At 39.4% G+C, this 12021-nt stretch overlaps 1 protein-coding gene across 2 annotated transcripts in view; it reads left to right on the top strand.

Moving 5' to 3' along the window:
- Positions 1–11770, top strand: part of LOC112864940 (monocarboxylate transporter 1) — a 30202-nt gene extending 18432 nt beyond the window's left edge. Inside the window, exons 1-5 of one of the 2 annotated variants that reach the window (XM_086717863.1) lie at positions 2662–2771; positions 3244–3269; positions 3817–3960; positions 6867–7733; positions 10510–11770. In XM_086717863.1, coding sequence (XP_086573989.1) covers positions 2731–2771; positions 3244–3269; positions 3817–3960; positions 6867–7733; positions 10510–10715 — 1284 coding nt within the window. In that variant the 5' untranslated portion in view covers positions 2662–2730 and the 3' untranslated portion in view covers positions 10716–11770. Of the gene's footprint in view, positions 1–2510; positions 2772–3243; positions 3270–3816; positions 3961–6866; positions 7734–10509 lie in introns of those variants that run through there. The other variant, XM_086717862.1, reaches the window with a different exon arrangement.
- The last annotated feature ends 251 nt before the right edge of the window (positions 11771–12021 follow it).

Genomic DNA, 12021 nt, shown 5'->3' with positions numbered 1-12021 from the left:
CACATTGTAAAGGAAGATGTAAAATTATCAGAGATGGCATGATCTTATATACAGAAAATCTTAAAGAATCCACGCACATCGACACATAAATCTATTAGAAGTAATGAATGAGTTAAGTTTGTAAGATGCAAGATTCATATTAAAAAACTAATTATATGACAATACACCACCAATGAAAAATCCAAAAGCAAAAGTAAGAAAACAATCAACAATCAATTTACAATACCATCAAAAATAGTAAAATATTCAGGAATAAATTTAAACAAGGAGGTTCAAGACATGTACACTGAAATCTTCAAAACATTGCTGAAAGAAGTCTTAAATAAATGGAAAAACTTCCTGTGTTCTAGATCAGAAGACCAGAAGGCTTAATATTATTAAGATGGCATTACTCCCCAAATCTACATTCAACATTGTCCTTCTCAACATCTCAGCCTTTCCCCCCACCCCCTTTGGCAGAAATTGACAACTGATCCTAAAATTTATATAAAAATGCAAGAACTCAGAGTCATCAAAACTACCTTGGAACAGAACAAAAGTGGAGGACTTATGCTTCTTCATTTTAAAATTTAGTGAGGCACCTGGGTGGCTCAGTCAGTTGAGCGTCTGACTCTTGATTTCAACTCAAGTCAGGATCTCAGATTTCTTGGGATCAAGCCCCACATCTGGCTCTGCACTGACAGCCCAGAAACTGCTTGGGATTATTCTCTCTCTCTCTCTCTCTCTCTCTCTCTCTCTCTCTCTCTCTCTGCCCTACCCTCTCAAAGTAAATAAATAAACTTTAAAAAATAAAATTAAAATAAATAAAACTTAGTATAAAGCTACAGTAATCAGGGGGCACCTGAGTGGCTCAGTTGGTTAAGCATCCAACTTCGGCTAAGATCATGATCTTAGTCAAAGAATTTGAATAGGCATTTCTCCAAAGAAGACACTTCTCCAAAGACATATATCCAAAGAAGTTATACAGATGGCCAATAAGCACATGAAAGATGCTCAGCATCAGTAGTTACTAGAGAAATGAAAATCAAAATAACGATGAGTTACCACTTCACACACATTAGGATAGTTAGAAATCATAGACATAAACAATGTTAGTGATGATGTAGAAAAATTGGAACTTTCATACATTGCTGGTGGAATTGTAAAATGGTGCAGCCATTTTGCCAAAAAAAAAAAAAAAAAAAGAGTTTGGCAGTTTCTCAAAATGTTAAACAGAATTACCATATGACCTAGCATTTTTACTAAGTAAAAGTGAATTGAAAGAATTGAAAACCTGTCCACACAAAAGACTGTGCACAAAATTTCATAGCAACATTATTCATAACAGCCCCAAAGTGGAAAGAACTTTTTAAAGAATTGCTGTATGTCTGGGGTGCCTGGGAGGCTCAGTCAGTTGAGTGGCCGACTCTCAGTTTTGGTTTAGGTCATGATCCCAGGTTTGTGGGATCGAGCCCCACAACAAGCTCCACACTGAGAGTGAATCCTGCTTCAGATTCTCTCTCTCCCTCTCTTTTTCCCCCTCTGCCCCTCTCACCTGCTTGCATGTTGCATAATCTAAGAAGAAAGAAAGAAAGGAAAGAAAGAAAGAAAGAAAGAAAGAAAGAAAGAAAGAAAGAAAGAAAGAAAGAAAGAAAAAGAAAGAAAGAAAGAAAGAAAGAAAGAAAGAAAGAAAGAAAGAAAGAAAGAAAGAAAGAAAGAAAGAAAGAAAAGAAAGAGAGGGAGAGGAAGGAAGGAAGGAAGGAAGGAAGGAAGGAAGGAAGGAAGGAAGGAATTGCCATATATCTAGTGAGTTTTATGCGATACTAGTATGTCCTTCCTGAAATTTTTTTTAATATTTATTTGTTTTAGGGAGAGCACAAGTGGGGGAAGGGCAGAGAGAGGGGGACAGAGGATCTGAAGTGGGCTCTGTGCTGACAGGCTAACAGCAGTGAATCTGATGTCGAGCTCGAACTCACAAACTTCGAGATCATGACCTGACCCGAAGCCGGATGCTCAACTGACTGAGCCACCCAGGTGCCCCCTTCCTGACACTTTTAAGTTAGCCTATAAATTCTAGGAACATAAAAATCAGGTGAGTATTAGAGAATATAGTTTGAGAAAGGAGAGAAATTATAAACGAAATACTACATTGTGAAACTTTTATAGTGTGTGTATTTGTGAGTTTTGCATGCAGATAAGTCAGATGAGTTATTAGTTATCTCTGGTAATGTGGAAAATTACTAATCTATTATTAAAACAGGTATGTTTATAAATTTGAAAAAGCAAAACATTTATTAAAAAGGATTGAAAGGGCTTGGGCATACAGTTCAAGTGGTGATGAGTTTTTAACTTCAAGCCTATAAAAATTGGGGGCAATACTCTAACTCTTGGACTTTTTCTACTGTGTTCACAGAGTACAAGTACTATTGAAAAGCTTTTCACTTATTTTATAACATAAGTTTAAGGGGTTTTATGGAAGTGCTTTTTATTGACCTACTTGTTATGTACTATTTTAATTTCATATCCTTTAGATATTTGGATTTGCACTGCATTTTGGAATTCATCTTCACTTACAATGTCACCATCAAATGGAGGTCCAGTTCGACCCAGCCCCCCAGATGGAGGCTGGGGTTGGGCAGTGGTTACTGGAGCTTTTATTTCTATTGGCTTCTCTTGTGCATTTGGCAAATCTATTTCTGTATTTTACAAAGAAATTGAAGAAATATTTAATGCCAGCACCAGCGAAGTGTCATGGATCTCTTCTATTATGTTCGCTGTCATGTATGCTGGAGGTAAGTACCCCGAAGGTCTGTACTTTTAGCTTTCAAAAGGTGGACAAAAACCCCATATTGAATACTTTTTGTTCTTGATGCCTTTCTGTGTAAGATACTTGAAATGTTAGTTTTTGAGGCTATGCGATTTGAGTCATATTTTTCATTCCCTTTAACAATAAAGGCTACATACAACTGTGAGCTGTTAGCTCAGTTATATTGCAAAGCAGATATCATTATGAAGGATAACTTTCACTAAAAATGATTATGTGTGGTTGCTGGTATATGGAATGTCAACTGATGTTTTATGTTTTAATCATATATCCTTGCTAAACTCTTAATACTTCCAATAGTTTATTGGTAGGTGTTTTTTTTTTTTTCTTCAAAATTTTAAGATAGACTAACATATCTTTTGCAAATACTGATAGTTTGGTTTCTTCCTTTCCTTACACCTTTTTCCCCCCTCTCTTACTGCGCTGGCTCGGACCTCCAGTATAATGTTGAAGAAAAGTGGTGATGGTAGGCATTCTTGTTTTGTAGTTCTGTTTTGGTTTTGTTGTTTTCTCTGAGAAACAAAGTACCTTTTAGCTAACTTGAAAATATGCTCTAAAGTCAGAAGTTTGATCAGGCTCATACATCTCATCATGTTCATGTGCATTTGCTCCAGATGATCATCTAAAAAATTAAAAACAGAGCAAACTTGCTACATATATATATGTCAGTAATATCCTAGATACATGAAGAATCCTATAAATACTTATTTGCAGCCTATTTTGCCTTAAAGGAGATAGGTTAGGTCTTCCATACTTCAGTTAAAATCCATCCAATATGTTGTAAGTGTATAGATGTACAATCAATGCTAGATTTTTCCCATTACACAAACCTGTAACTCTGATATAAAATAGAAAGCACTATTTCTTACCAGTGTCTTCTGTTTCATCTGTTTATTTTGTGGGGTGGGGTACTTATGTCTTGGCATCCTTTCGTGTCAGTAATGCCTTGTGCAGGTGTGGATGGGAGTGGGGGGCTTCTCCTCTATGTTACTGAGTTACTCGCTCTCTCCCAGGTCCTATCAGCAGTATCCTGGTGAATAAATATGGCAGTCGTCCAACCATGATTGTTGGTGGCTGCTTGACAGGCTGTGGCTTGATTGCAGCTTCTTTCTCCAACACTGTACAGGAACTTTACTTGTACATTGGATTCATTGGAGGTGAGTTGCTACTGATGTATTTTGAAGCATTAATTTTTATGCAGATTATTTGTAGCATTCATCTGCCAATTCTTTTGAGAAATGAAAGTTCTTAGAAAAATGATTGGGCTCCCATTTTTAAGAGCTATAGATATGTTAATTTCATAGTACCAGAAAAACATGTCTTTAAAGAAAGTTCTGGGGGCGCCTGGGTGGCTCAGTTGGTTGGATGTCCGACTTCGGCTCAGGTCATGATCTCGCGGTCTGTGGGTTCGAGCCCCGCATCGGGCTCTGTGCTGACAGCTCAGAGCCTGAAGGCTGTTTCGGATTCTGTGTCTCCCTCTCTCTGACCCTCCCCCGTTCATGCTCTGTCTCTCTCGGTCTCAAAAATAAATAAACGTTAAAAAAAATTTTTTTTAAAAAAGAAAGAAAGTTCTGGCACTTTGGGTGGTTATTTTTTTTTAAGTTGATTTATTTATTTTATTTATTATTTATTTTATCTCTGCTAAAACAGAGAGAGTATAAGCAGAGTGTGAGGCAGAGACAGAGAGAGAGACAGAGAGAGAGAGAGAGAGAGAGAGAATCCCAAGCGGGCTCTTTATCAGCTATCTGCTATCAGTGCAGAGCCCATTGTGGGGCTCAAACTCACAACTGTGAGATCATGACCTAAGCCTATATCAAGAGTCAAACGATTAACTGACTGAGTCATTGGGTGGTTGTATTTTACTGACAGTTTTTCTTTCTTCCTTTTTTTTTCAAGCTTAAGAAACAGTGGTGATAGGGTGTGACAAGTTGCTGAAATGGGGGTTATCGTCTATTCCCACTCATTATCCTTCCACCCAAGAAGAAGTTGGCTCAATTTAGAGTAAGACAAAATGTCAGATACAAAGCAAGAATTTTCTGGTTGAGAATCCATACACATTTTCAAGGGCTTAAGGACACACATGAGAAAACCTCCCTTCCCCCTTTCTTAATAGCTACATTTGGAAAATGAAACTACTAAGGATAAAGAATATAGATCACCCATTACTCTACAATTCAGAGAAAACCATTAATATTTTGATGCTCGTACTTTTTATGCACACACATGTACTTTTCTTAGAAAATAAAGGGGATAAAATTATATATAATGTTTGTAACCGGGTGGTTTTACGTAATAGTGCATTATGTATATAGTCCCCCATTTCAGTAAATATACTGTAGCAGCTACTATTTTCCATTGGATGGATATACCATAGTTTATTTCACCATTCTGGAATAGAAAGACCGTTAGGTTGTTTATATTTTTCACTATTAATAAACCATATTTATATGATAGTACTTCTCTATACATCTTTGTGAACATGATAATTTCCATAGGACAAATTTTAGAAGTAGAATTACTCAGGGAAAAGGTTTTTGATGTGGTTTTTGATATTGTTTTAGAAAGGTTATAATAATGTACAGTCTGACCTGCAGGATGTGAGATAATGCCAATAACAGGTATCATCTTTTTGGATCTGTACTTTGACTACATTCATGAACATTTTAAACATTTAAATATTTTAATCCATCTAGAGCATGTGAATAACATAAGGAACGAACAGAACTTAATTGTTCTCACTTGGCTATTCATCCTGTTTATTACTTCATTTCTTAATTCATTCAGTAAATATTTATTGAGTCCCTATTGATATGTCAGGGACTGTTTCCAAGCTCTGTGGGGATAGAGTCACCATGACAGACAAGGTTCTTCCTTTGTAGTGGAGGGAAGCAGACAATAAACAGACCAACAAATAAATGAATAGATAAATACATATTAGCTAGTGAGAAGTGCTTTGCAAAAACTTAAAACAGAGAATTTTGGTGAAGGATTGAATGACCCCTAAAGGGAAGACCTCTCAATGGGTTATCTTGGGTTGACATGTGAACGATAAGTAGGAGTTCTTCCTCTAGATTTTGTGAAAATCTAGAGGAACAGATGCCCTCAGCATGTCTGAGAATATACTGAGATGTGGGTAGGGAGGTAGGGAAGGGCCAGATCATGGTGCTTCCTAATCCAGGGTGAAGAGCTGTGGATGGCAGTCAGTGGAGGGACTGAATGGGTGGCATTCTGGTCTGGTTTCCCCGGGAAGGGAGCAAGAATGGGAGAACACTTAGTAGGTTATTGGGATACTTGTCTCAGCTCCATTGGTTGAAAAATCTACTCTTCCCTATTTATTTAAATGTATCTTTTGGTTCTGTTTCTGGACTTTTTGCCCAATTTCATTGATCAGTTTTTCCTTTTGACTAAGTGCACACTGTTCTAATTACTGTAGCTGTAACTGTAGCAAATATTTATATATCTGTTAGTGTTGGTCCCACCAATTATTTACCCTTTTTGAATACTTCTGATGCATTTGTTCTCCGGGTATATTTTAGAGTCATTCTACCTCATCTGAAAAATTGAATACATTAGCATTCTCATAGAAATTACATTACATTAATGGATTTACTAAGGTGTATTAGCATCTTCACAGTGTTGTGTTTTACTGTCCCAAAATGTTTTCTCTCTCTTTCCATCCCTCCCTCTTTCTTCTTTTTCTGACCTCAGCCCCTCCACTTATGTCTTACTTCCTGAATTTATGAGATTTATCCTCTCTCCTTTTTGTTTTCAATTCCCTAAATTATGAAATTAAACTAAGGAGTCTACATATATTATTCTTATTGTTGCTAACATCAAAGAATTATTTTAATGTAATATTATAAATCTAGTATTTGCTGCATAAAGAGACTTTATGTCTGTATTTATTCAATAGCAGCCCACTTAATCATCTACTTACTAGTTATAATCACCTCTCTTACAATGATGATTTTGACCTCCTGCCATTCATTTTGTCTAGTTGATCAATAACAAATATGTTTCTGACATTTATTCTGGTATGTAATTCTTTTCCTCCCCTCCACAGGTCTTGGGCTTGCCTTCAACTTGAATCCGGCTCTGACGATGATTGGCAAGTATTTCTACAAGAGGCGACCATTGGCAAATGGACTGGCCATGGCAGGCAGCCCTGTGTTCCTCTCTACCCTGGCCCCCCTCAATCAGGCTTTCTTCGGTATCTTTGGCTGGAGAGGAAGCTTCCTAATTCTTGGGGGCCTCCTACTAAACTGCTGTGTAGCTGGTGCCCTGATGCGACCAATAGGGCCCCCACCAAAGAATGCAGGGAAAGACAGGTCTAAAGAATCCCTTCAGGATGCTGGAAGATCTGATGTAGAAAAGGGGACAAATAATGCAAGTACAGATTTTAATGGCAGAAACCCCAAAGACAGGAAACAATCAGTTTTTCAAAGAGTTAACAAAGTTATAGACTTATCCCTGTTTACCCACAGAGGCTTTCTACTATACCTCTCTGGGAATGTGGTGATGGCTTTTGGGCTGGCTACTCCTTTAGTCTTTCTTAGTAATTATGGCAAGAGTAAACATTACTCTAGTGAGAAGGCTGCCTTCCTTCTTTCCATTCTGTCTTTTGTTGATATTGTAGCCAGACCTTCTATGGGACTTGTAGCCAACACAAAGTGGATAAGACCTCGAGTTCAGTACTTTTTTGCTGCTTCTATTATTGCAAATGGAGTGTGTCATCTGCTAGCACCTTTATCCTCCAGCTACATTGGGTTCTGTGTCTATGCGGGATTCCTTGGATTTGCATTTGGGTGGTTTAGCTCCGTATTATTCGAAACACTGATGGACCTTGTTGGACCCCAGAGGTTCTCCAGCGCTGTGGGATTGGTGACCATTGTGGAATGCTGTCCTGTCCTCCTGGGGCCGCCACTTTTAGGTATAGTATGCCTTACTACCTCTTTGGTCCTCTTAACATAAAACAGGCATAGAAAATTGGGAAGGTGATAAAAAGCAGAGATTAGTGAGCCTCTGGGTGGCAGAGAGCAAGCATGTCTCTTTTTTTTTTCCTTTTTCTTTTTTTATGAGTAGGCTCCATGCCCAGTGTGCAGCCCAAGGAAGGTCTTGAACTCACGACCCTGAGAACAAGACCTGAGCTGAGATCAAGAGTCAGACACTTAACCAACTGAGCCACCCAGGCACCCCAATATTTCTCATCTCTGTGGCCTCAGTGTTGACACAATGCTTGGAACAGCATAATTCCTCAGATACTTACAGAATCGAATTACATTGAACCATCAAGCTGAAAGGAGAGTGAAAACAATTACAAACTTAAACATTCGTTAAGATAAACTTTTCTGATTATAAAACTAATGTGTATTATAGAAAAACATATAATATACGCTCTACCTTTAAAATACTTTGGTAATTTCATTTTAATTGTGGAATTTATCATAGTAGTAATATTTAAAATAATAATAAGAGTTACCAGGGGAGGGCTCACAGTGTACCAGGGACTGTGTAGATAATTTCATATACCCTGTCATAGCTCACAAGTCTATAAGGTAAGACTGTTAATGTCCCCTCTTTATCAACGAAGAAACAGAGGCTTTTAAAAGTGAAATAACTTGCCCAAGTTCACACAACAAGTAAGTGACCATAAAACTTGATGGATTATTCTCTGAGAGTACCAAATTGTTTACAATTTAAAACAATTTTTTTAACGTTTATTCATTTTTGAGAGAGAGAGGGAGAGAGCGCACGTGCCAGCACGTGAGTGGGGGGAGATGTGGGGGTGGGCCAGGGGACACAGAATCCGAAGCAGGCTCCAGGCTCTGAGCTGTCAACACAGAGTCCAACATGGGGCTCAAACCCACAAACTGCGAGATCATGACCTGAGCCGAAGTTGGATGCTTAACCAACTGAGCCACCCAGGCACCCCTAAAATTACTATTAATGTAAAATACAGTAGTAATTGGGACTTCCTCTGACTATGACTCATGCTTTTTAGATTATGCATTATAAGTAAGGAAGGATTCATAAAAGAAAATCCACTACTGATTTTTCTAGACTCCCAGTACTCATTCCTCCCTATATCCAATGAGAGTCCAAGTCCTATAAATTTCTAAATCTGTAAGCTCCTAAATCTCTCTCTAGTTGGCCCACTTTTTCTGTCACAACACCACCCCATCCACAGTTCCTGTCCCCTATCTAGGTTGCTCCAGCAGCCTCCAGACTGGTCTACCCATATCCACTCTAGCCAGCCTACAATCTGTTTTCTACTCTGCAGGCAAATACAAACTCGATATTCCAGCTGATGAGATCTTTCCAGTTGCTTCCCATTGTTCTTGGGGTGGAGAGCAAATTCCCTTGTGGCCTACAAGGCGCCCCCCAGCCTGGCTTCCAATCTCTCCAGCCTCATTTCCTGTCACTCACCTTTTGTTCTCTCTGCTCCAACAGCCCCGCCCTTCCTCCTTCCCCTCTCACACCCCAGCTTCCTACCACCTGCCTTTGCACTTGCTGTGCTCTGGCCTCATCCTTCTCCCATCCCCTCCTCCTAGATGGGTCCCATCCTCCTCTAGGTCCCTGCTTCATTTACACTGTAAGAGAAGCTTTCCTGACCCTGCTTGCTGCTCCCAACCCCCTATTTTCTGCTTTCAAACACTCCTTGTCACGGCTTGTATAATTATTTGATTAACATTTCTCTTCTCCACTGAACTGTGGATGTTCTCTCCTCTGCTCTCCCTTATCCTCAGGGCCAGCAGCCCGGTGCCAAGTGTATGCGTCAGCCCGATAAATATTGCTGAATGAATGATGTCCTGAGTTAGAAAAGCATATGGAATCATATTTGAATTGGTTGTATTAAGTCTTCTTGGGTGTTTATTCTTTAATTAACCAATTGGGTGAGATGCTAATAAATTTTACTATAACAAGGATTTCATGGCCAAAACATTTTTGGAAACCCCAAGTTTGATAGATTACCAGAGGACCTTGCAAAGCCTATTTAATATGCACGTGGTGAATCTTTACCAGAAAAGAATATGTTATGCCATTCCCTAAGTTTGACTTTGGGAACACTCAGGAGGTTACAGGTGCAGCTTCAGTGTCAGACTTCCTGGATTAAAAGCCATGTTATTTCACCTATGAGCTCTGTGACCTTGGGCGAGTTACTTAAGGTTTCTGTACTTCAGTTTGTACATCATACAGCGGGAATGATGACAGAATCTGCCTGTTGTGAGGATTAAGCACTTTGAATGGTGGAAAGGTGTTGCTGTTAATTGTATAGCACAGGCCAAGTGTTCACAGGGACCGCTCTTTGGGAAATGCTGATGTCAGCGAAAGAGCATTGGCCAGGAGACTGCAGTTAGCTCTGTGGCCTGGGGCAAGACTCCTAAACCTCTTTTGAGCAACAAATTTTTCCACTGTGAATCCAGAGAATTGATTCTAGATGATCTGTAGGTCTTTCCTGGCTCAAATTTGGAAAGATTTCGTTATTTTCAAGTTGCTAAAAATAACAAAATATGCAAGGCCATCTAAAACCCAAGTGTGACATAAAAGATGAGATAATTTTTAGCAGTTCTTTTTTTAGACTAATTTGTCATTTATGGGCTCTTTGAGGATTGGTTGACATCTTTCTGAGTAGATCCTTCAGCTTCATTTGGGAAAGGTATACGTGTTCACTTTTGCCCACATAACTGTGTTTTGGATATCTTCAGGTCGTCTGAATGACATCTATGGAGATTACAAATACACATACTGGGCGTGTGGTGTGATCCTAATTATCGCAGGCATCTATCTCTTCATTGGCATGGGCATCAATTATCGGCTTGTGGCGGAAGAACAGAAAGCAAAGAAGCAGCAGAAAAAGGAAGGTAAAGAGAAGCCAAAAGAAGTTATTAAAGCAGCAGACTCTAGAGGATAGAGAGGCACATAAGGCCCCAAAGAGGAGAAACATCCAGTCTGAACCATGGATAACCAGAGAAGCTTTGGACTAAAAACACCTGAAAAATTCTACTGAATCTTGTTCTATTGGCACTGCTCACCACAGCCAGTGGACATTTGTGTGGAAGTCATACCAGGTACCCACTGATGGAATTTTTGTTTCATTCCCTCACAGCAGTCATAATGTATATGTCACATCCTTTGGGGCCAGGGGATTTACAGAAGATAACAGATGAAAATGCTTTTATTTGAAGTCATCTTTGTTAAGATATACTTTACATACAATAATTAATCTCTTTTATAAGACTCAAGTTTGATGAATTTTGACAAGGCATCTATATAAATAACTACCCCCCCAATATAGAACATTTCAGACAGCCAAAGTAATTCCCTCTTGCCCCTCTGCAGTCCATTCTTTCCCTTCCCTACATCCCCTGGGAACCACTGGTCTTATTTCTGTCCCCTATAGTTTTGCCTTTTCCAGAAGGTAGTAAATGAAATCACATCATAGTATGTAGCTAGCATAATAAGAAATATATATTTCATCTTTGTCCCTAGTTTCTGGTACAGAGCTCCTAAAACCCTTGGATTTCTGGGTGATGAGTGTTTTCCGCATTCTAGTTAGATAACTGGTGTCTAGAACCCCCTAGATAGCTTCAAGATAGGGACTGGTCTCCAAAAAGACCAAGGCTTTGATCAGAGGGTTGGGACTTTCAGCCCCTCTCCCACGACCTCTGGGGAAAGGGGAGGGGCTGGAAGTTAAGTTCAATTACTAACAGCCAGTGATTTAATCAACCATGCCTACACAGTGAAACCTCCATAAAAACTCCTAAACTGCAAGGCTTAGAGAGCTCCCTGGTTGGTGAATACATTGACGGGCTGGTGTTCGGAGGGTAGGATGCTCGGACAAGACACGGAAGCTCCACGCCACGCCTCCCCACCATACCTCATCCATTGCGTCCTATGCATCTCTTTCGTTTGGCTGTTCCTGAGTCGTCTCCTTTATAATATATCAATAAACGTAAGCAAAGTGTTTCCCTGAGTTCTGTGATCCATGCTAGCAAATTACCAAACCTGAGAAAAGAGTTGTGGGAACTCCCAACTTACAGCTAGTGGGTCAGAGGTACAGGTAAACAACCTGGGACTTGTGGCTGGAATCTGAAATAAGGACAGCCTTGTGGGACTGAGGCTTTAAACCTGTGGAATTGGACACTAACTCTAGGTACTTAGTGTCAGCATTGAATCGAACTGTAGGACCTAGGTTAGTCTGGAGAGTTGTTGGAAAA

The sequence above is a fragment of the Puma concolor genome, chromosome C1, assembly GCF_028749965.1.
Source record: "Puma concolor isolate L17-30 chromosome C1, mPumCon1.1.hap2, whole genome shotgun sequence".
Taxonomy (NCBI): domain Eukaryota; kingdom Metazoa; phylum Chordata; class Mammalia; order Carnivora; family Felidae; genus Puma; species Puma concolor.
This window is presented reverse-complemented; position numbering and strand designations above follow the sequence as displayed.